General features: G+C 41.6%; 1 protein-coding gene across 2 annotated transcripts; it reads right to left on the bottom strand.

Annotated features, from left to right (window-relative positions):
- Positions 1–7,427: 7,427 nt before the first annotated feature.
- LOC148037711 (pyruvate kinase, cytosolic isozyme-like) lies at positions 7,428–24,213 on the bottom strand. 2 transcript variants are annotated; one of them, XM_087676654.1, is made up of 6 exons: positions 24,023–24,213; positions 23,090–23,280; positions 12,880–13,341; positions 12,519–12,733; positions 12,048–12,325; positions 7,428–8,626 (listed from the first exon to the last, which is right to left on the bottom strand). In XM_087676654.1, the coding sequence occupies exons 2-6, from the start codon at positions 23,093–23,095 to the stop codon at positions 8,277–8,279; spliced, it is 1,311 nt and encodes a 436-aa protein (XP_087532780.1). In that variant the 5' UTR covers positions 23,096–23,280; positions 24,023–24,213; the 3' UTR covers positions 7,428–8,276. The 2 variants fall into 2 exon arrangements, with proteins under 2 accessions (XP_087532780.1, XP_087532779.1); XM_087676653.1 differs by having other exon boundaries at positions 7,436–8,626; positions 22,965–23,280.
- Between the last annotated feature and the right edge of the window lie 988 nt (positions 24,214–25,201).

Genomic DNA, 25,201 nt, shown 5'->3' with positions numbered 1-25,201 from the left:
GGACTAACTTTTTTCGCTTTGCCCTGCGTTTTTTAATTTTATTTACACAAGGTTTAACAAGAATCAAAAAAGAACAAAACATCATTATAATGATTCTACATAATAGGAATATTGTTCAACCCTTTCCAACAAAGTCTAGTTCTTTTTTATGCCCATAAGAATGAGATGAATTCCATCCTCTCTCTCTCTCTCTCTCTCTCTCTCTCTCTCTCTCTCTCTCTCTCTCTCTCTCTCTCTCTCTCTCTCTCTCTCTCTCTCTCTCTCTCTCTCTCTCTCTCTCTCTCTGTATAATATGATGTCACATTGAATAGTCTAGAGGGTCAAAAAAGAACAAGAAATGCACACATGTACATTCAAGTAAGACCAACTCTAGTGTGTTGTGAACCAATAGTCCACAAGGCCCTTGGCATAGTGATAGAAGTGGAGGAGGATGAATTTTAAGCTATTGAAGTCATCCAAGAGAGACATGTGTAAATGACAACTCTAGAGGACTTAACAAACCTATAAAAGCTCTCCATCACCATGAACCTAGAGAAGCCCTCTATCAACCATTTGGCATTGCTACTTGAGGACTTTCACTTAAACCCCTAGTTGTTGCCTCTCACTCTATCCAAGAAAGGAAGAGAGGTAGAGAAAATAGATACATGATACATTGGGCTTGCTTGCACTAGCACTGGTCAAGGCTAATAAGAAGGCCTACAACTAAAACTAAATTTATAGGACACATTGTATTGCATGAAAATAGTTATTTGTGTTGCAAAAAGAATTGCCATATCTTTATATGCAAAAAGTTGAATGTTGAATCTCCAAGTGCTGCTAGCATTACATCGTGACACCTTGTGGATCTCCCACAATGACATTGAACATAGAATGAGAAATTGCTGCTAGCATTACATCGTGACACCTTGTGGATCTCCCACAATGACATTGAACATAGAATGAGAAATTTTATGGCTAGCTACCTGCAGCTATAGCTATTTGCTATAGTCACCCAAGTGTCTACATTTGTAGCCTATCATCTGCATTCCTACTAAAGCCCTCTACTTGCACACATCTAGGTTGTTGAGATGTCGAGCTCTACATGAGTTAATATCCATTACGTGCCTTGGTGATGTGGCACAATATTATTCACTTGCATATTAGGTAACCAACATGAGAATATGCAGGACTACACCCATGTATTCCATCCTTGGTTATGGCACATTCATTGTGCCACCTCTTCCTTTCTTAGCGGGTACACACTAAGTGACCACGTGTACATATGTTGTGTACTTTCATATTAGTCTTTTATCATGTTGTAGACTTAGTTCTTATATGCGGAAGAAGAAGATTTCAATCCTCTCTCTTTTTGTGCTCAAGTCTCCATTGATTTTTGTGTTTGTGTGTGTGTGTGTGTGTGTGTGTGTGTATGTGTGTGTGTGTGTGTGTGTGTGTGTGTGTGTGTGTGTGTGTGTGTGTGTGTGTGTGTGTGTGTGTGTGTGTGTGTGTGTGTGTGCTCTTGATCTCTTCACCTCTCTTCCCTCTTGTATATTTTCATGGTATCAAAGCCAACCCATAGCTGCACGGAGCTCCATTGAAGGATGAGGTGAAGGAGTTGGAGCACGAAAGCAAGCAATAGGTAAAAAACTCTTCCATCTTGCTTAATTTACATTAGGCTATAATCTCAGGAGGCTCTTGAGGCTGGTAGGGTTGCAATCTCCCACTGTAGTGAAACTTGGTGAGTAGGAAGAATGGCGTATATAGTGCATATGAGTCCTTTAGGGTTATCCCGCTATTATTTTTGGCATCTGAGGTCATTTCAGCCTCCGTTCTAAACCTTCAAGTGATTCCAACAATACTTTTTAGGTATATTGCAATTTCGATTATGTCTACCATTTACATGTGCACATATTATACATTTTGAATCTATAAGGTTTTAGGTGTTTACTAGGTTGCATACACAAAAGACATCTACATATAGATTGCATATTGCAGTTATTGTTGTGCAATCAATGAAAAAGGCTACATGTTTAATTGTGGTGCACTTAGTATTAGCTTGCTTGCACTTGGTATCAGCTTGCTTGTAGATTGTAGGTTTTTTTCAAGGTTTTCCATTTTGTCAAAATGTCTAACAACTTTAACCAAATTGTCAGTGAGATGCTTGATAAGAACAATTATCATATATTGAAGTTTAGGATGACAAATTTCTTAAAGTACAAATATGTTTGTAATTACTTTGAAGGCATATGAAGTTCCTGCACAAAATGCTACTGTAGAACAATTAAAGGCTAAGAAAGATTGGAAGCAGACACATAGTAAACTCATGTATTGATTGTCTATCAATGTCACACATATAGCATGTTGGACTATTTGTAGGAATTTGAAACCCTCACTATTACATGGAAAATTTTTGCAAATCTGTTCGAAGTAAATACGAAGGCCAGAAAACTGCAACTCAAACCAAGTGAAAATTGAGAACCTGCCTTGAAGATCAAGAATATTATGGCAGCTCTTGGATCTATCAATGTGGTAGTTGATAATCATGATGTTATGTGTGCATGCTTGGATGTACTTGGAGATAAATACAATATCTTCAGGTCATCAATGAATATTATGAATAATATCCCTGATTTTGCAAACTTGATTTCTATGTTGATCCTTGAGGAAAAGAACCTTGGCTTGGATTTCTCTTCTTCTCAAAGCAAAAACAAGTTTGAATAAGTGTGTTACTCTACTAGTAGAGGTAGAGGTCATAGCAAAAGTCAAGGTGGTGGTTGTGGTCAATGTTATAATGTACAATAAAATAGAGGAAAACGATCCCGAAGAAGGGGGAGTCAAGAGGACAATTTGTAGATTCTAAAAGGCTACAAAATTCTAGTGATAATAGAGAATATTGGTATTGTGATAAAAAAGGTCATATTTCTAAAGATTGCTTCAAAAAAAATACTATGACTATTGATGGCTCATCTAAGAATGATGTATGGTATGTAGATTCAGGTGTCTCTAACCACATGACTTCTCATGGAGAGTGGTTTAGAGAGATGTGCACTCTAGAGTCTCCATGCTGCGTGGAGACAGGGGATGATACAATTCACCACATTACTCCCATTACTCATGTTGAAAATATTCCTTTGAGTATGCAAGATGGCAAAACTAAGCAGTTGGCTAATATGTTGCATGTACCAAATATTACAAAAAATTTAGTTTCTGTTGTGGTCAGATGGTAGAACAGGGATTCATGTTCGTTTCACATCTGATGGTTATTATGTAAAAGATCTAAAAAATGATTGTAAGTTGATTGCAAAAGGGAAACGTGCTAGTAGATTGTTTACTCTTGATGTAAATTGGCTTGAAATGGATGCTACCATGTTTGCACAAGGTTCAAGTTTTGTGGCTAATATTGAAATTTGGTATAAGAGAATCGGTCATATGAATGTGCAATGGTGAAAGACATGCTATCAAAACAAATTGTAGATGGAAGTATGTCAGCTTGAAAAGCAATCAAGGCACACATTTCCACATGAAAAGCATGTATACAAGAAGCCACTTAGATTGATACATTCTAATGTGTGGGGTCCTACAAAGACTACAACTTTGAGTGGTTGCATGTATTATGTTTCCTTCATTGAGTATGGGTTTACTTCATACGTGAGAAAAGTGAGGTGTTTACTCAGTTTAAAAGCTTTAAGGCTTTAGTTGAGAAGGAGACAGGGCGGCATATTAAATGCCTAAGATCAAATGGAGGGAGAGAATATCTCTCCAATGAGTTTTTTTCTTTTTTGCAAAGAAATGGTATATATATGCAATATACATATAGATATACTCTGCAATAAAATGGAGTTGCTAAGTGAAAAAACAAGCATATTGCACATGTGGCTCGTGCATTGATGTCAGAAAGAAACATACCTCATTACTATTGGACCGAAGTAATTGCTACTGATGTATACATTATGAACAGGATACCCATGTTTATGTACATGTTATGACATCTGAATAGAAGTTTACGAGTAAAATGCCAAATCTATCTCATCTGAAAGTATTTGGATGTATTGCTTATGTGCATATTCCTGATGAGTTGCGTAATAAATTGAATCCCAAAGTAGAAAAATGTGTATTTGTTGGATATTCTCTTGAGAAAAAGGGATATAGATGTTATAACCCTATTACACGTGAGTTGAGAGTTCGCAAGGATGTTATTTTTTATGAAATGAGTAGCTAGTATAGTTATGTGTAGAATGCAATTGGGATTGGTGAGCATGAGTGTGGTTGTGCAAAAAATAGGTCAATAGTCACAAACATTGAGTGAACCACAAGAGTCTCCTAGTCATGGTTCTATTAATAGACCTTGGAGTGGCAAACTGAGGTCACAGGTTACTCCACCAAGTATATCGCAAATGTCAAGAAAAGGTAGAGAGAAAGTTCGGGACTCACCTATTGTGACAAATATATCATTAAGTTTCTCTCATGTTGATGTTGATTCAGATGGCTTTGAGCAGAGCTTGGATGAGGAGTTTGGGATTCCATCTATTAAAACCTCTAGTGTGCAGACGACAAAAAAGAGGATGCTAAAGCACTTGGTAGTGATCCACGTGCACGCAAGTCAAGTAGAGTAAGAAAGCCTATGCAGTGATTGACATATGATAGCTATATAGCTTATCAATATGCATACATAGCTAAGGTTGTATAGGATGTAGAACCTACTTGTTTTGAGGATGCGCTAGGTAATGATCATTGGAATCATGCTCTTGATGAAGAAATTGTTACACTTATAAATAATGACACATGGGAGTTAGTGCCCTTACTTGAAGGCAAGAAAGATATTGGTTGCAAATGGGTTTACAAGGTTAAGCATAAATCAGATGGATCTATTGAGTACTATAAGGCACGACTAGTTGCCAAGTATACGCACAGACTCATGGTATTGATTATGATGATACTTTTGCTCTATTGGCTAAAATGGCCACTAAAAGGGCTATCATAGTAGTGGTTGTATCAAAAGGTTGAATCATGCATCAAATGGATGTTAAGAATGCCTTCTTGCAGGGAGAGTTGCAAGAGGAAATTTATGTGGAGCAACCACTTGGTTATGTGAATGACAATCATCCAAATTATGTATGCAGGCTTCATAAGGCCTTATATGTGGGACTAAAGCAAGTACATAGGGCATGACATGACAAGATTGCAAAATACCTTACTAGCATCGGATTTCGCAAAGCACAAGTTGATCACTCACTCTATGTATGTGAGAGTGATACAAGTATTGTGGTCATTACTATATATGTGGATGATTTGGTCATTATGGGTGATAATAAGACAAAGATTGACCATGTGAAGGGTCTCCCCAAGGCTAAATTTAAGATGAAGGATTTGGGAGAGCTGCACTATTTTCTTGGCATAGAGATCATCGAGACTCTAAAGGATATATGGTTGTCACAAAGACAGTATGCATTGAATATGTTGAAAAAGTATAGTATGGCTAATTGCTAGACTATTTCTATACCTTCGGATGTTAATGCTAAGTTTAATGAACTTGAGGGTGACTTGATTGAGGATGTCACTATGTATCAGAAGATTGTGGGCAACCTTATCTATTTCATGATCACTAGGCTAGACCTAAACTACACAATTGCTTTGGAGAGTCAATCTATGCAACTAAAAACCACATTTAGATGCAATGTTGCATACATTACACTATGTCAAGTCCACATTGGACTATGCCTTTTGCAGCATGTGAGGAGGTAGCTTGGTTGTTACGCAAGCGACTTGGTGATTCGGGGGTGCATGTGGATAACAAGATTATCATCTACTATGATAACCTTAGCAATATTCATTTAGCAAGGAATCCAGTGTCTCATGTGTGGACCAAACACATGAGGTCCATTACCATTTCATTTGGGAGCAGGTTCTAGCAAATAATAATGACTTGTTTTATGTCAGCACAAAGGACCAAGCTACTACTATTTTTACCAAGGCCTTGGGAGTTGAGAAGCTTCAACACTTCAAGACTATGCTTGGAGTTCACAAGCCCATGCTGAGCTCAAGAGGAAGTGTTGAGATATCAAGCTCTACATGATCTGGCATCCACTACTCACCTTGGATATGTGGCATGATATTATTCACTGGCATGTTAGGTAACCAACGTGAGGATACACCAATGATTCTATAGCTGAACTATACTCATATAGTCCAGCTACCATCCTTGGTTATGGCACATTCATTATGCCACCTCTTTCTTTCTTAACGGGCTTACACTTGGTGACCACGTGTATATACATTGTGTACTTTCATATTAGTCTTTTACCATGTTGTAAACTTAGTTCATTTGTGTGGAAGAAGAAGAAAGAAGAAAAAGAAGATTTCAACCCCCTCATTATGCTCAAATCTCCATTGATTTTGTGTGTGAGTCCTCTTGGTCTCTTCACCTCTCTCCCCTCTTGTCTCTTTTCATAGGTCACCTACTAACATGCATATGTATGCCTGTGTGTGTCTTTACTCTATGAGAATGATAGTGAGATTGCGTGTGTATATGAGGAGAGAGAAAGAGAGCTATGTTTTAGCCAATGTGAATGTGTTAAACAAACACCATGTTTTGCATGTAAGTTTGAAAATGTGATTGAAGTTTAGAAATGGTAAAGTTTCTTTCACACGCAAGGTATACTAGGCCACTTCATTGCTACATGTTTGCATTATTGAATGAAGCTACCTCAAAGCCACTCAATGAGAGAAGCAAAGCAATCATGCTATCTTTGCTTCCCTTCCTTTCTATCCAATTGTTAGAGTTTGGAATGTTAATATTCTCTCTCTATTCTTTTTCTCTTATTTTCTCTTCTCTATCTTCTTTTGTCATTGTCATATAGTTTGATGCATAAAACATACATCGTTTGTTAATATTTGTGTGTATTTTTCCATCCTTGTAACCATTCTTCTTTCTATGTAGACCCTTTTTCAAAAGGATGCAAGTTATCAAGGCTTTCCATTACAAGCGAAGAGCAACCAATGCAACCTCAAGGAAGAAACCTAACTTTCAAAAGTTACAAGCATTTGTGTATATTAGATATGGCCAAGGAATTACCTACTTGTTCGTTATTTCTCTATAGTTACAACAATTAATCAAACAAAATCAATCTAAGACTATCTTAACATAACCAAGATCTTGCCAATCCTTTTGGATTTAAAAATGTTTTTAAAAAGCCAAAGGACAACCAAGTACGTTAATTTGATCTCTTCAATAACATTTAGTATGTGACTCTTCATATCACATGAACTACATGACCTTGGATCTTAAGTTGAAGATTGCATCAAATTTCTTTCGAAAAATATTACATTTAATAGTGTCAAACTCAAAGATTGCTCAAATTTTTAATTGCCATGTTTGCAAATGCAAAAACTAGTTATATAAAATGTATCCATTCACAATGTTCATCACATAGTTCCAAAAGATTATGAATATAACATGTTTTATTACATTCGCAACTTACATGACATAGTTCCAAAGAAGGGTAGATTGATTTACGAAAGGGGCATTCTTATCAATTGCTCATCCAAATTCTTCAACCCTTTGATGGTGTGCAATTGCAACATAAGCCATTTAGGTCAAGTATTGTGTACAAAGTAAAATCATTGTAACGCTTACTTTATAGTCTGAATGTGCAATACAAAGGCCTTGAGCTTGTGTTAATACGCATACTGACAATTTAACAATGCAAGTTGCTTCATCAGTATTAGGGTGTGGCAATAATTGATAGTTGAAAATGTATAAAATCAAAGAGGCATTGACTATGTTCCCCATTATGGTATAGAACATTGTCATTTATTATGGTATCTACAACATCCACTTCTTGAGAATAATGCTCATAGAAGGCACATCACTAAGTGTGATAGTGTGCTATGTGACTACAAAAATGAATGTGATGGTGCGACAATAACAATGGAAGAGAGGGAGCTATAAGGGGACAAAATCACCATGCCACTGTGTGGCTTGCGAGGTACTATATATAGGTAGTGGTTCTAAGAATGCATGTATGTTTAAATGCATGGCACATGAGCTTATGCGACTATTGAAGCACCTCTTAACAACAAGTGAGCATTTCAAGGGCATCACACGTTTGAAAGAATGGTTTTGGCAATGATGAAAGCTAGAGATAACATTTATTGAGGAAGAATGTTTGTTTTGGGGAATGATATAACAATAGAGTTAGTATTATTTTGATTCTTGTTAGCATGAAGGCGCTAGAGAAGTTAAGGAGGTTGTAACAAGGACTCACAGAATGATCAAGAGAAGCAGGTCAAAGTCAATGTCAGCTCTCGTTGTTGTTGTTGTTGGGGAGCTTCTTGATGTCGACGATCTTGATGACGGAGCTGGCGCCGATGCGGTGGAGTGCGACGACGGCATCGCCACGTCGGCAGAGGCCCCTGTCGAGGATGTGGACGATGGCGGAGCTGAGGATCTCGTCCGACGTGTCCGTGTCCTTGCCCTGGGCGGAGGCCTCCGCCAGCAGGGGGACGAGCCCCCGGCAGATCAGGCTGTGCCGGTAGGGGCACTCCTCGCTGAACGTCCACGTCAGATTGTTCGTCTTGATCACCGGCACCACCACCGACACCACCGGCACCGACGGCCTGTACTTGGCCACCAGCTTGGCCGTCTGACCTGTGCCCACCACCATTCAAACGGGGGTTTCTTGTAAAATCGATTGCACAAGGATGGCTTGAGCTTTTAATATTCGTTCCATATTTTAATTTCTGAAAATGGCCTGTTCCTCTTCACAAGTAATTTCAGACAAATTCCCGCCATAACTCCCACATTGTGAATTACGACAACATCATGCGCTTTTGCCATGGAGGAATCGCATACTTAGTTGGGTGCGATTGGGGGCCGGGGGACTGCTGGCCCACATTCATCACATATTCTTATTTATGAAAGTGGCACATTCATGTACTAATTTGATTCCAAAATTTCAAGTTTAGCTGACAATCTTGTAGGTGGTACGGAGAATCTTTTTTGCAAACACTCATCTCGCATAACATGGAGATCAGTATAAAGCTACACTTGGAAGTCGGAAGCCTTAACTTGGTATCAATTCTCACCTACTGCCTTTCCATAAGAAAACGCCATGTCTAGCACCTTTTTACATACACTACTCAGGTTCATACAATATATCACCCTTCGAGTTGCAACCATTGAAAGCAAGTTGACCTGAATATACTGCCTAATTGGAGGCACACACTAATCTATATAGTGCACCATTGCAATACACTGCCCATTAATAAAATAAGGAAGAAAATGCAATAGCAGTAAAAACCCAATCTCTTGACACCTATTTTACTTCTCAGAGTTGGATCATGGAACAGAGATGCTACCCTTGCTTCATGTGTGCCAGTATCAAAATCAGTATAGCCTTTTTTCACTGTGCAGTTAAACTGCCATAGCTTGCTCAGGACGTCATGTGCAGAGGGTATGATTGGTGGATGCTGGCAAAGTTTTTGTGGTGTATCGGTGGGCAAACACAAAGCCAGTTGACACTGCTATCCCTAGGTGCAAGAAGGTATTAATATGGGGAGTGGGGTTCCCCTCCACCTATTAGGGCTGGGTGTGACTCAGCTCTGAAGCAACTATCAAATAGGATGGTTGCCTTGTTGCATGCTTAAATGCAACTTCTTTTGTTTAATAAATACTGAACACTAAACACATATTTCGTGATGTAGTGACCTGGATAGACCAACAGAGGAAGATTATCACAGCAAATGATCGTTTCAACCAAATTGGCTCACTGCAGTTTGTCATCTCTGAGCCATGAAGGCTCTGATTGTACAAAGTGGCAGAGTGGAAAGGGAATGGAATGTGACTATGCTGATGTGGTTCTTCTGCAGGGGCTTGTCTCCCCAAGTGACCTCTCTCACCTAGAGGCTCCAAGCTGAGCCATGGAGGCTCTTGAGTCTAGGAAGTGGCAGAGGGGAGAGAGAATGTAATGTGACTTAGCTGATGCACACAAAGAACTGCAGGCTGATATGGAGGCCATCGAGAAATCTCTTCCCAATGATCTCAAGGTCTATAACAAGAGGCAGCCACAAAGCATCGCAGATGGCTTCAAGAAGATTCTTCAGGCAGCTTCTGTGTTCTCCCTGCCGATTCCTAAAAACTACTACCTTGACTACTCCCATGTCAGGCTTTTCTTCTTCTTCCTTCAAAAAGGGCCAAGGGAGATGGAGTTTGAGTGCTGGTTCATTGCAACATACCAGGACAGGACGCCTTTGATCCAACTCCTCTTCACTGGCTGTGGGTTTTCCTTTGCCCAAGTCAGGACAGGCACGGAGAAAATTTGAATACTTCTCAGCACTGTGGGCTACGATGGTGATTTCATGTACATTATGCCATGGACGACCAACTTCTCCCAAGCCCAACTTCCTCCAGTTTGAGTGCCCGGTCTGGGTCACTTTCTTGTCAATCTGAATTGGATGGGTAGTGAGGTGTGGGCTCAGGCTCAGGTGCTCCAACAAGTCCTGCACATCCCGAAGGTGCAAGTTCAAGGTCACCCGATCAGAGAAGTGGGCATGCATTGTACTGGGATCAAATGAAGGACATCCCTGAATACCTTGAAGTCTTTGATGCTAACGACATTGAAATCCTCATTGAAGTGCACTTCGCCCCTTTCCTTTCTTCCTGCTACCTATGCAAGGGATCTAGCCACTTTGCCAGTGACTGCCCCACCAAAAGGCCTTGGAAGAAGTCTATGAGGAGCAGAAACCCCAGGATGCTAAACCTGCTGCAGAGCATACACCATCAACCTCTAAAGCTGCTGAACAACCAACCTCAAGAATACCTCTTCTCCCAATGGAGATCCTAAGGTAGACTGTAAGCCCCTGGGTAATCCTAATCAGCCTCACTCCAAAGAGAAAAAGGAAGGTCAAGCAGACAGAGAGAAAAAGCAGCCAAGTAAGGCCAAGGCAGTCGAAGCCAGATGGAAGAAGCAAGATAAACAGTTGCTCAAGAAGCTTGCTAGGAAGCCCTTTTTGGAGGGAAACATCTATGCCCCCGGGGAATCCACTCACTCCAAAGAGAAAAAGGAAGGTCAAGCAGACAGAGAGAAAAAGAAGCCAGGTAAGGCCAAGGCAGTCGAAGCCAGACGGAAGAAGCAAAATAAAAAGTTGCTCAAGAAGCTTGCTAGGAAGCCCTTCTTGGAGGGAAACATCTATTTCTCACTGCAAGACATGGAGGGAGATGACATTGACCCTGATTCAGGTATGAGTAGACAGACAAGAAGGATCAAGGTCCTGACATGGAATGTCAAAGGCCGTTGTTCGTAAAGCAAAAAAGTGGAATGTCAGAGATGGATCATCAGGAAATCTAAGATAGACATCACGGTCCTACAAGAGGCTGCATGTCATCTTTGGATTGGCTATTTGAGAAGATCATTGTCAAATAAGAGCCTTATTGGACCTGGTGCTAATGGGGCTAGCAGGGTTTTCTAGGCCTCTCTAGAAACTCGTGGTCACACAGGTGTCGCTGTGTTTGTGTCAGCGCAAATGATAAAATATGCTGCTCAACTATTCCTTTTGATTGGCGAATGAATGCAACAACTTTTCAGACCACCAATAGGAATCGATGTTGCTTGTAAACCCTGATAGAGCTATGTTAAAGCCCCACTTTCTGCCACGGTCTTCAGGGGCTACTCAGGTGTAAGAAAACCCCACTCACCCCACTGGCATAGGGGGTGACTGTGTGGTAGGTAGCAGGGGGAATGGGGTTCAGTCCTTCATGTGCAAGGATATTTTGTTGAGCCAAGGGTGTTAGGTCACTATTAGACACTTCAAAGCAGCCCATGCCCATATTCCAAGCTTGGCATCTCCTCTTCGTCACCTGCCGCTGGTTTGAAGCTAATGATACCCGACCTGACCCCTCTCTCAATAGATCTATATGGTTCACAGGTGAAACCTTTCAGTGACTGGTGTTGTGAATATTAATATCAATACTCTTTTCCACTTCTAAAAATCATTGGGAAATAGGATAAGCAAACTACCTGTGTGGGTGAGAACTGATGTTGATGGCTAGCCAGTAAAGTATCCAAAGTTACCTGTGTGGGTTAGAACCAAAATCAGTGATGCCCTAATATTTCCTGCTGCTCTGACAGCCGCTGAGGCTAAACTTTCCAATGGGCTCAGTGGCATTTTTGCACATTTCATTCTCTCTTTGAAGATTTGCCTATAATCCAATGATGCCTCTGCCTCCACGCATAGCTGTGCCATCACCTTCACTGCCTCCTCAGGGAAAGCCCCTGCTGCAGTCTCGCCGCTCAACATCACTGCATCTGTCCCATCCAACACTGCATTTGCAACATCTGTTGCCTCTGCTCTGCAAGCATCCATGCTCTATATCAAATTAATGGTCTAACATCTTTTCTAAGTCATTTCATGTTAAACCTCTGAGATGTCACTGTTACTCTTCGTTGTTGTCACGTTTTGCAAGTGCCTTGGGATTAAGTCATGGAAGAACCCTGATTGTGACTGACATTTTTTAAGTCCAGCCTTAAGGTTAGGTTGCATGCCTTGAGGGCCTCGGAGATTTTATCATCGATTCTAACATCTGGGTAGCTGTCACAACTGGCTTGCCAACTGCATTGCATTTGTATATCATCATTTTTTGTGCCAAAAAGATCTTCTCAATGGGTATCTCCATGCCTAGATCACCACGAGCCACCATGATAGCATCTGTTTCTCTCAAGATATCATCAAAGTTCACTAAGCCCTCTTGATTTTCGATCTGAGATGAATTGCCAAGAAAAGAGAAATGCATGAATATACATGTGGCACAAAATAGTATCAGGAACACAGCACATCAAATAGAATTGATTAACCAAGAAGGTTCAGGTTTGCAGACATAACAATTCGTGGTATGCAATGATATACCTTGGACACAATTTGGATGGATTTGGCATGCTGACCAAGCAGCTTCTTGATATTGATGACATCCTGGCCCTTTCGGACAAAAGAGGCAGCAATGAAGTCAATCTTGTTGGGGACACCCCATTTGAGGATGTCATCAATGTCCTTGTCAGTGACAGTGGGGAGATTAACAACAACGCCAGGGAGGTTGACATTTTTCTTCTCACCAAGCATGGCAGTGTTGAGGCACCTGCATTTGACAGTGCCAGCAGAGGGGTCACATGAGAGGACAGAGAGGGTGATGGTGCCATCAGAGCAGAGGATGGTGTTGCCCGGCTGCACTGCCTCGGGCAACTGCTTGTAGCTGATACTGATGAGGGAGCTATCACCCTTGAGGGTGTAGTCATTGGAAAGGGTGATCTCTTGACCTTCCACCAGCTGCACTGGCCTCCCATCCCTCAGCAACCCTGTCCTGATCTCTGGACCCTGCATGCAAGATCAAAAATAATTATTTTTTTCCTTTTTTATTCCAAATATATTAAGTCTATTCGTAATAATAAGACTAGTCTCATAATTATAGCAATCCTGGTCACATTTCAATAACTTTCATAACTACTGTCAATACGCATCACTCGATAAATGAATGGAACAACAGAAGCATGATGCAGGCAAGTTCAATGAGCAAGCACTATTGGTTATGTTTTCTGGCAACCTTGATACCTTCAAAAGGTTTCCCCCAGCCAGGAAGGGATTGTTTCAAGAACACTGGGTGCACACAAAGGCTGATCAGCGAGAAAGAAATTGTCTTTTATGGTATTGCCTTGCTTTACCCAATCTCATGGAACCTTCTCCTAGATTTTCATAAGCTTGCCAATTTCTTCCACTGTGGGTAGGGCTCAAACCTCTCCCTTGTTCTATATGGCCCTCTCTAATTCCAATTGCTAGGCAGTAGATGTGGCCGCTGTGGCAAGATTGGTAATTCCAACTTGTTTTTGGTTGCCCTAGGACACCTCTGTTTAGGCTGGTTACACTGCTTAAATGGGTGACCCTTTGGTGGGCACACATATTTGGGTACCGCACAAACTAGGTATTGATTAATTAATTAATACTAGTTCAAGGGCTAATAAATGCTCACAAATACTTGGGTGACAAATTAGCCTAGCTAATTTAATTGTTAGTTGGTGAAATTATTTTTCTAAGTAAGAACTAATAATTAGATAAATTTTCAGAAAATTAATTTAATTTGGTTGAATATTCCTGAAAACTAATTTAATTTGGTTGACTATTGCTGAAAAATGCAATTAGAAGGCTGTCACTTGGCAAGCTTGCCCATGCAAGTGAGAGAATGCTTGTTGGAGGTTGGGAGAGAGAGGAGAGAGTCATTCTAGAGTATGGCAACTGGAGGAGAGGTTGAATGAGCAGGTTGCCAGCAGTTCAGGCCCATTTGCAACCACCAAGAGCATCACCAAGGACAGGTGCCAACAGCCCCAAGGTCTCAGGACAGCAACAAGCGATGGCTGGGCAGTGGAATTTGTGGGTAGGTGACAGCCTCTTGGTTGTAGGCAACAACTCCAAGGGCTGTTCTAGCAGGGCACCAACAGAGATCAGCCCATTTCTCACACAACAAAGGTCTTAATTTTCTCTCTTCTTAGAATTCTCTCTTATTCTCCAACCATCTCTCAAGTTATCTTAGCCAATCTCAGCCACTTAAGCCATTGGAGGTGAAGAAAACAAAGATTTTGACAGCCACCTCGAGAAGGTGGGCCAATCAGAGGTACTTGATCCTTTGGTGTAAATCTAATCAATATCCCAGTAAAGGAGATATTCTCTATACTCAGGTCACACACTAGGCCGATAAAGGAACAGTTTGATGAACAGTTCTGGTTTGATGTTCTGGAATGTGAACTAGCCATCTTGTTGTGGCTGAAACTCCTCTGAAACACAAGTGTTGCATTAAAGGAGATGTCCTCTTTATTGAGGGTCACACAGTAGGCTGATAAAGAACCAGTTTGATGAACAGGTCTGGCTTGTTGTTCTGCAATCTGAACTAGCCATATTGTTGTGGCTCAAACTCCTCTGAAACACAAGTGTTGCATCTCCAGGAATGACAGCAATACAGATATTGCTGACTTTCAAGCTTGCATTAGGAAAAGTGCCACATCACCCTTGACTACTTCAGTCTACAAGCCAAGCATCCTTCCCACTGCACTTGTCCAGGGCATGAATGCACTGGACTACAGTAATGATAAAAGCACCAATTAGGTGAGCCAGTTTGTCCATATCCTAGATGCATCAACAAGGTTCTAGGATCAGCACTGAGTTACGAAACACTTAATGGCAGCACAGGAAAAACGGAAACAGCAAGTTCAATTCACATGAATAGAGAGCCAAGCAATGGTGATGTAACTGATGGCCTAGGGAAAGTTGTTTCTATGCACCAGTGTAAGATTTGTCAGTGACTTTTGGTTCATCAAACTAGTATTAGGACCTAAGCCAAGTGGTATGATATCATCTGATGCTTTTGGAAGCAGGGCAGGTCCCTTGTTTGCTGCAGGGGTCCCTATTGACAGTCCTTCAACCTTAGTGATCTGGGAGGTTAGCCCACTACTTAATTGAGACTAGGAAACATTCAACAAACAAACATCTAACACTACTATATCCTGGCCTTGAATTGACTTCTTATTGAGTTAACACGTGGCCTTTAAGGTTGATGCTAAGGAAAAGGTGGAAATCTTTCTATTTCGGCTTGCTGCCCACACCCCAAATGTGGGCATCACGGTCCAAGCTGGCCATTGCTGTCTACAACAGTCTGGCCCTTGTTTCTATCCTATCACTCATTGTTCGGAGCTGATTCAGCATATTGATTGGTACTGCTGTTTTTTCCTGCGTTTTTAGTCTTTCTCTCTCTTGCAAGTTGTCCTGCCTGCGTTTTTAGTCTTTCTCTCTCCTACTGTCTGCGTTTTTAGTCTTTCTCTCTCCTGCAGGCTGTCTTGCCTGCGTTTTTAGTCTTCTCTCTCACCTACGTTTTCCTACTGGTTGCAACCTCTTACTGCTGGTCGCATCCTCCTCCCACTAGCAGCTCACTTCCAGCCCTTCCATTGTCTTTCCACCCCTTGAGGCAAATATTGCGGTTCGTGCTTCACATTGCCCTCACACCCCTTGAGGCGGACATTGCGGTTCATGGTTCGTGGTGGCCGACCTCTTCCTTCTTCAGCAAAGCACACTCGTATCCATGGCTTCTTTGTCAACAGATGACCACCAGACTACTGGGTGCTCCTACTGTGGCATCACCAAACACACCATCGATGCTTGCCGACTTCGACCTTTGCTCCCCACCCCCCAGAGTATATGCATCTTCCACCAAGCACTCCTTATGCCACCTCTTCTTTCTGGGCCATAGAGATCGTTCTGCATCGACTATCAAAGTATTATGCTCAAGGCAATAAGACGCATCCAATGCGCACTAAGTCCTTTCGAGCACATGGAGGATCGATTGGCACTACGACCTCCTGGAGATCGTCGCAATGCCAACGGCAGTCTTCTCCCACCTATTTTCAGGTACAATGGCTCCCACGACCTACGGATCTGCAGTCCGCTCCATCGAGAGACAGTGATTGTTTGATACTGTCTCCTCGTCAATTTGCTCCTTCGAGAGACAGTGGCTACTCAACTCCTTCCTTTTCTTCGACTACCCAGTCCGCTCCACTAAGAGACAGTGACTGTTGCCCACCTCTTGCTCATTCTGAGCCCCCCTCTTCCCCACCCTCGACTACTCACGTTCGAGACGCTACCTCTGGGAGCTCTTCAACATCCCAGATACCTTCTTCGGCACAACCGGCGGCACTTCCTTCATCATCAAACATTTCGAAGTCCGTGATCCATGAGTTTTTAAATTCCCTATCTACTTCCAGAGGGGGATGTTATTTCTTTGCCCTCAAAGGGAGCATCTACTTCTTCTTCGACTTCAGCAAGGATCCCTCCCACCTCAGAGGGGAAACCTACTCCACATGAAGTTCTTCACCCATCCTCTACTTTCTTGGGGTGGCAGTCTTCAACCAGTCATCTCTTCTACTGATACCCAGGATCTTCAGATACCACCTAGATCAGGACCTCGGAGGTTCAGCTGTGACTTGGTGACGAGGCCTTCGTATTTCTTCCAACATGGATGCACGGAGTTAGTGGCTTCTCTCCCGAGGTTGAGTTTCGGGTTCTCCAGTTCATTCTGTCTATTGGTCTTTACTGGAAGTTCCCTTTCCGGTGAAAATCTTGGATCTTAGGAGTCCTCTACATCTTCTTGCCTTGGTCACTTGGTCAACATGGAGCCACCTCCCGAGATTGAGTACGGGCATATCCTTATGGTTCTCGGCACCACACAAAGTCCGACATTCCTCCTATGCATTGTATGTTTTCATCATCTTTGTACTAGGGCGCTTAGGCAAGTGAACAATTTCCCCATGAGGAACACTGTCCAAGTGACACCTGCTGCATGAGCATTCTTCAGTATGTAGCATTGCATCTCCACCTCTCTTCTCGTTTCCCTTTTTGGGCCTGAGAGGGGGTGTTAAGAAACCCTTCACCCGCAATTTGTGTTTTTTGTGTTTTTGCGTTTTGCGTTTAGGGTTTGCAGCCCCAAAAAGGGGCGCCATCCTAGACTGATTGTGCCTATTTATAGGCGACTCTCTCATTCATTCCTTACGGCTGATTCATTCAATCTGTCACCTCTTCTCTCCAACCTCTCCACTACCCTCACACCCCTTCAGGAGGACATTGCGGTTCGTGGTTCGTGGCTGTCTTCAACATCTTCCTTGTGCTACGGCACCCTTGTTCTCTTGTATCACATTCACTCCATGATTCAGAACTTCATCATTCCATTCATTAGAGTTTCTTCTCTCTTCTCTTCTCTTCTCTTCTCTTCTCCATGTTTGCCGAGTTCACTCCATGTTCCTCCTCGCCAACCCTATTGTCTCGCTGGTACGTCATCTTTTGACAATATGCATTGTCAAACTTGTCACTATGTGCCCTAACATCATGCCTATATTGTTATACATGGGGTTATGCATATTACCAACAATACTAGGATACATTGGGCCTTGTATACCACGCATTGGTTGCTGCATATAATGATAAGTTATGTCACACATCCCTATATGCAGTCCCCAATCCACCATAGCATGGAAACTAGTGCCACCACCAAAGTAACCTGGCTGTCCCATCATTGCATGCATGCCTCGCTATTCAAAAGCATTGGATTGGCACTTCCAAGTTGGCCTTGCATATGCATCAATTGCCCCATTGGCATCATTTGGTTATGCTCACTACCCATATTTAGAACATCATGCTGCTGTATTGGCTCTTCCTTTGATGCATCTTGCTGTCTCAAAGGTCTTGAAGATGATTTTCTCTTCTTGCCTTTGCTGCCCTTTTTTAAGGGTTCAAAAAGCACATAAATTGAGAATCATTTGTCAATTGCATAAATATTTCAGCTACTCTCCTCAGCTGATCTTTGCATTGGTCATCAAATTCCTCTTCTTCTTGCTGGTCATCAACTTCAAGAGACCTAGAAGGACACACATTTTGGTCTAGACCAACATTATTAGCTTAATGTCCATGCTGCACGCCTTGTCCAAGATCAAACATTGCATTTTTCCCTACACTTTGTGAATTTTCAGATTAAGAGGCATCATTCTTGCTTGATCCCATCTCGCTATACAGACATTCTCGGTGTAATGCTTAGTTGAATACAATTTCAACACTAGAGCAAAGCTTCTAACCTTCAATCGGGTGCCTTAGGCCTTGAGGTAAGCCTTCATAGAGGTGTAATACCATTTGTCTCAAGAGCCTTCTTGGTAAGGAAAACTTCAAAGATCTTCACTTCAGCTTGTACTTTAGCCCTTCTCTCCATCAAAGTTTAAATATCTAGATCCACTTCCATCTCCTTGTAGGTTTGTATCTTCTCATAATTAGAGAAGCATACGGATATAGAGCATTGGGAGCCTTTCGCTTGTTCACCAAAATTCTTCTCTTTGCCTCTTGACATGAAGTGCCTTGGTAAACAAATTTGCCACATTATCCTCTGACTTATCAATGGTCCCATCCAAGATCTTGTCACGAATGAAGTGATACTAAATCTTAATATGCTTCATCCAAGCATGAAATACAAGAATTCATGCCAAGGCTATGCAACTCTCATTGTCATATAGTAGTATGGTAGCCCTTGTCTTTTGAATAGCCAAACTTCTCTAACAACTCCAAAGCCAAACAGTCCAATAAGTGGTAGAGCAAGCTGCTCAGTACTCAACATTTATAGAGGAAAGAGCAACCATGCGCTGCTTTCTATTGTTCCAAGAAATCGCACCTATGTACCTAGAAGGAAGGAATAGCATGTAGTCAATTGCCTTTGATCACCACCACTGACCCAATTTGAGTCTATCTAGTCTCGTAACACCAAAGCGGAACCACAAACATCTACTAGATAAAATAGGCCTAGATCAGGGGTCCCCCTCACAAACCTCAATATTCCCAAGGCAGCTTGCTAATGAACCTTCCTAGGTTCAATCATGAACCCTACAAGCAAACCAACTAGAAAGCACAAGTCAATCTAAGTATTCAAAAGCCAAATCAATGACCTAATCAACTATCTGCATCTGAAGGCATTTTTCACCAGTGAATCATCACGGATCGAGGCCTTCCAATTCAAAGAAGTAGAAATGGGCCAACACTCCATCTAAAAAGTATTCAAGAGCTCATGCACATACTATTGTTGAGAGAGAAAGATCCCCCTCTCATATTGCCATATCTCATTACCTAGAAACAAATGATGAAGCCCCACATATGTCATCTCAAACTTCGCATGAAGTGCTTCCTTAGTCTACTTAACCATTCAGGCATGGAATGAGATTGTCCACATAAAGCACTAACATTGTATGCCGTCCAACTGGCGTGGACATACAAATTGGAGTCAGAGATAAATCTCCAATAACCCAACTCGTCTTGAAGGAATGAGTCTACCTTCTCAATAGAGGGCCTTTTGTAACTTGTAAACCTTATCATCTGGGGAAGAAAAGCCAGGAGGATACTCAACATAGGTCTCCTCCTTTAAGTCACCATTCAGAAAGGCAAACTTGACATCTAATGGGAAAATTAGCCATCTCCTATGGCTAGCTAGGGAAAGTACCATCCAAATGGTGGCCATACAAGTTGTGGCGCCAAAAGTATCATGGAAGTCAACACCTCGACATTGTGCAAAGCCTTTGGCAACCAACTATGCCTTGTGTTTGTCGAGTGTGTTGTCACTGAGATACTTGGTCTTAAAGATCCACTTGACTCCAATAACCTTCTGATGAGCGGACTAAGGCACAACGTACTAAGTACCATTCCACTCAATGGACTCCAACTCCTACTCCATGGTCTTTCGCCAATAATAAGAGTGCAATGTCTCATGTATTGATGTCGCTTCCATGGCTTTCTGCCATAATCAAAGTGTAACGCCTCTTGTACCAATGTCGGTTTCCTATCTTGCATAGGATGGATCATCAAACCATGGTACAAACAAGCTCAGTGGAGGGTGCCTAATTCCTCCAAGATATTTGCAAGCCATCCTGCGACCACTCCTCAAGAAGTCCCTGATTCTCTGCATCACGGAGCATCTCATGAGCTCAACGAGGAGGCTGATACTTCCCTCGTCGCTCTCTCTCTGCCGAAAAACCACCACCAATAGGGAATCTAGTGGAGAAGCAATCTTTTCATTTGTAGGTGGAGTCTCAAGAGACAAGCTCCATAAGCAATGGCTCCAATACCCAACTCTCACCTAGATCTTGAACTATAGCCAACGAACACATGTTTCTTGGATGCACACTTGAACTTATCTATTTGCTTCTTTGGGATGTGAACATAAGCATCACACTCAAATACGAAGCACTCTCTCACTCCACACACAATAAAAGATGAAAGTGACAGGGGGCAGGCCTGCCCTAAATAGGTTTTTGATAAAGAGAAAATATGACCACATTGACCAGTAAAAACTGGCTGACTGCTGCATAAAATGGCAGACTGCAGCAAAATAATCAGCGGACTGCTGGTCTGCCTGCACGGGCTGCCACGTGGCACCTGTCTGCTGTATAACCACTGCTGAACAGTGTCCAACCTGCCCAAACTGCTGGCAACTGCTCAAAACTGTTGCCCAACCTGCTCCCATACATGGCATGACTATATAGACTGCCATGAACATGCCTGTGCCTGTCCTAGAGGTGACCAAATCTACATATGGTTCACAAAAAGCATGTACTAGGCAGGCCATCATCGTGAACAAGACTGATAAGGAATAGATTGATATCCCTCATCTTGCCATACATAGCATCCTGATACATTTTACCACAAGGCCTTTGGTTTAAGATAGCCTCCACAACCTTAATATGGAAAAGAGAGATGTACATCATATCTATTCCAGTGGTTTAGGGAATGGTAGTATTGCAGCTTGTGATACCTGTGAATTATAGATTCTCATTTCCTGAATTGTCAGGATTTTCTCAATGTCAAAGCTAGCTACCTTGTTTTAGCATTGCTGTGCTCAATGATTATCCATTATTCATCAAAGGGGCAGCTGAATATATCTATCACCATTACAGTTGAATATTCATAAAAAAGGCAGCTTTTGCATTGAAGGCTGATAGCCAGCCTTTTCTTAACTTGAACAAAATTATACCCAAACTGTTGCTAACTTGCACAACAGCAACTATATGATTCATATGATCCAGAATAAACTCAAAGGTCACATGCTTCAAAGACATGGCCTCTTGTGCAAGCACATAGACCATTGTTGGACTTTGGAATACAACTCAAGTCAGGCAGCCATTGAGCTGCTATTGGGGGTCACAACAGCAACATGTTCTTGGGCCGCAGAAGCTGAGGGCAGGCAGTGCATTGAGCTTCCATTGAGTTGCCATTGGAGCTCAGCACAATAGCCAATGGGAGCTGAGAGGAACCATCGAAGCTCAGATATATACTCTTGGAAGAAAGTACAATGGCAGGTTCAACCAAGAGAGATGCAGATATTTGCTGACGGTGTTCTGCATTCAGTAATTGAAGCATTGGGAAGCTTTAGAAGCTTGTCGGCAACTTGGACATCACAGAGGCCTGCATAGCACTCTTGAGGCTTGAACAAGAAGCCCAGTCAAATTGGGGTAACCACTTTCCATTTAAGCACGGGACATATGTATGCAGAATAATGGACAACAATCTATACCCTTGGAATGTGGTTATAAGGAGGTATTGTAATGCTTGGAACAGATGCATGTACTAGGCCTACCTTGGGATATTAATGGGTTACAATCATCAGTAAATAGTTCAAGACTGGTATCATATTGAGAGGCTGCATGCTGCACAAACATCAAACCGTAACCATGGGTATGCTATGTATTACTGCACGATATGGAAGACATGACACACTAGATGGAAGTGATGAATATGATATGGATTGCATACTAGCCTATGCAAAGATCACTCAGAGTGTGAGTACTAGAATGCATGGCATCCTGATTAGGCATGCTGATTATGACCAGGATGCAAGGTCAAGGATACTAAGATCTGAATGTCAAAGTTTGGAGTCTTCAGATATCTAACTGCATGCAAATTGCACTAGGTAGTGGACAATCCAGAGTGACCGTTGAGAAAGTCACAAAGATCTGTAGGGCCAGGAGACTCCCACCCCCCAAGTGCTCAGCAGTGTTCATGTGACTATATGAGGATCTAGGCCATCATTTCCATCACCCTAAGACTTTCACTCAAAGAACCACATTAGTAGAGGACATCATAGATGTCTTGAACCATAATCCTATGTGAGATCTTATAGGACTGTAGGAAAACCTCGCACGCACACACTCTCTCTTAATGTGGAGGACATCATGGATGTCTTGAACCATAACCCTATGTCAGATCTTATAGAACAGTAGGAAAAAAACCTCTCTCTCTCTCTCTCTCTCTTTTGTAAACAATTGAACTATATGACTAACAAAGAAACTAAAGAAAGTGCAGCAAAGAAAGCAATTCAACCTTTCATCCTTGGGAAGGATGTTCTCTCTCTCTCTCTCTCTCTCTCTCTCTCATCTGCCTACCTTGGTATCCAGCATGACAGCACACATGACTTGAGTATTGTGCATGGCTGTTTGAAGGTTCTGGAGAGTTTCCTGGTGGTATTCATGTGAGCCATGTGAGAAGTTGAAGCGTGCCACGTTCATACCAGCATGAAGCAGCCTCTCCAGCATCACCACATCACGTGTACGGGGTCCAAGCGTGCAGACAATCTTGGTCTTGCGACAGCGCAGTCGATACTCCACCTCCTCCATCCTCAACTGCATTTCTTCTTCTCCTTCTGGGCATGGGGAACAACTCCTCACTAGTTTCCCCATATCGATGGTCCCCATCTTCCTCCTAACAAAACAAATCAAACATCAATATGTCCTGCTTCAAAATGTAGAAAGAAGGAATCACAGTAGAGCATATACTGCTTCAAAATGTGGAAAGAAGGAATAATAATGGAACGTATACCGCTTCAAAATGTGGAAAGAAAGAATCACAGTAGAATGAGATGAACCAGACATAATTGTTTAGAGGCCGAAAAGAGGTGGATGAAGTCCAGCGATACATGATCATGATTGTTTGTTGTAGACAAACTTTTCACAACAAATTGCAAGACAAATGAGTTTATACTATAATCTCCCTTCTCCAAGGTGAAGAACAAATTCAACTGCTTCAATCTAAAGCTCATCACAACCATGTCTTATACACAAAAGGTAAGTGCGGTTGTGCCATATTGACAGGGACATTCGGCTTGCCAAAACCCTAATTGTGAAAAAAACATGGCAGGAAACATTCTTTGTAGTCCATGCGAGATAGATAGGAAAGATGATGAGCTTTCTTGAAGATTTTTGTGATAACACCTTCAAGATTCAGACAATTATAAAACACAACTATCTGCACAGATATAATCTGACATGAACAAATATTCGAACGTCAGCACAAAGTTTTCATTTCTTCAGAGGATACTCGTATAATGAATTACGAACATGAAATCCTGAGCATTTCCAATGTAAGTGTGGAGTTTCCATCCCCTTGCATTCTCTCTGCAAACATCATGGACACGAGAAATCCAAGGCTAGGGAGATTTGAGTACCTGCATGTGGATGCTGGGAAAGGCTGGCCGACAGAATCTCTGATAAGCGCAAATCATCAACAGACCCCAACCCTGGTAGAGTGCAGGAGCATAATCATCTCATCTCATCCTAATAATAAGAGAGAAATTGGGAATGCAGAAGAGTCGAGCGAGAGATTTCCACGTGAGGGAGACGAAGCGGGCATGTTGTGCAATGACCACCCCGTTCCTTTTCTTTAAAATTAATTTAAATTTTGGAAAGTGTGCGACGTTTGTTTTTTGTTTTTTTGTTTTTTGGGAGAAAGCTTTAAATTTGTGTTAATTTTTTTTTAAAATAAATAATAGGTGTTACTAGTTAGTATCTTAGAGCCGGGTTGCATCCGGGTTTGCCCAAGTCACCCTACTAGATTCATGTCAAAACAATGTGTTAGCATCAACATTTATGAATGCCCACTTATAAACTTGCTCTTCTCGCATTACTGGTACGGTCGCAATGTAATGCAAACATCGTCGATACACCCTTACCCCTGCAAGCGTGGGTGTGACCCAATTCTTACAATGAAGCTCTCTTCTTTCCATAGTGTTCACGAGAAACCAATGTATAACATAAAGGAAATTGTAAAGGTTTTATTAAAGCAGTCAAACTTTAAAGACAAGGTCTAGAGCCTCAAACGTTTACAAAATTTATAATTGTAAAGATGCCAAATACATGTACATTCATTCTAAAATCACTTCAAGGTTTGGAATAAAGGTTTTTGTATCGTCCAAAGTTTTTCAACCAATAGAATCTCTGTCAACAAGAAACGAATGACTAATAGATGCATCATTACCATCATAAACTTTATTTTTCCCCTTATCCATAGTAGTTGGTATTTTCACATTTCCAACTAAAGTAAAAGATACTATTGAAGATACATGACTATTCCTTAGTCTCCTAGACTAGTTGATGTTTGTGGTCTACTAAATGTGTGTGATTCTTGCTTTTCTATTTGCACATGACCATTATGATGATCATCATCATTCAATGCATTTGCACTAGATGCATATAAGAACTACTTGTCTCATCAAATATAGCATCAGGACTCGCTCTAAACTCACCAATGATAGCATTCCAACAACATTACCCTTTTTGCTCAATAGAGTATTTGATAAAAATGCATCCTTCAACCTTTGGATGAAGTTTCTTTCTCAACTCATCAA

Source organism: Lygodium microphyllum, chromosome 4 (genome assembly GCF_053477565.2).
Source record: "Lygodium microphyllum isolate KBCC chromosome 4, Lygodium_microphyllum_v1.1.10, whole genome shotgun sequence".
Lineage (NCBI taxonomy): Eukaryota > Viridiplantae > Streptophyta > Polypodiopsida > Schizaeales > Lygodiaceae > Lygodium > Lygodium microphyllum.
The sequence above is the reverse complement of the archived record's forward strand: the minus strand, read 5'-3'. Positions and strand labels throughout refer to the sequence as shown.

Excerpts from the sequence above, each read along its gene's own strand:
- LOC148037711 (XM_087676653.1), bottom strand. The coding sequence starts at position 23,273 with ATGGGGACCATCGATATGGGGAAACTAGTGAGGAGTTGTTCCCCATGC. Across the intron at positions 13,342-22,964 it reads CTGTCATGCTGGATACCAAG|GGTCCAGAGATCAGGACAGG; the intron begins GTAGGCAGATGA and ends TCTTGCATGCAG. Across the intron at positions 12,326-12,518 it reads AAATCTCCGAGGCCCTCAAG|AGCAGAGGCAACAGATGTTG; the intron begins GCATGCAACCTA and ends GGATGCTTGCAG.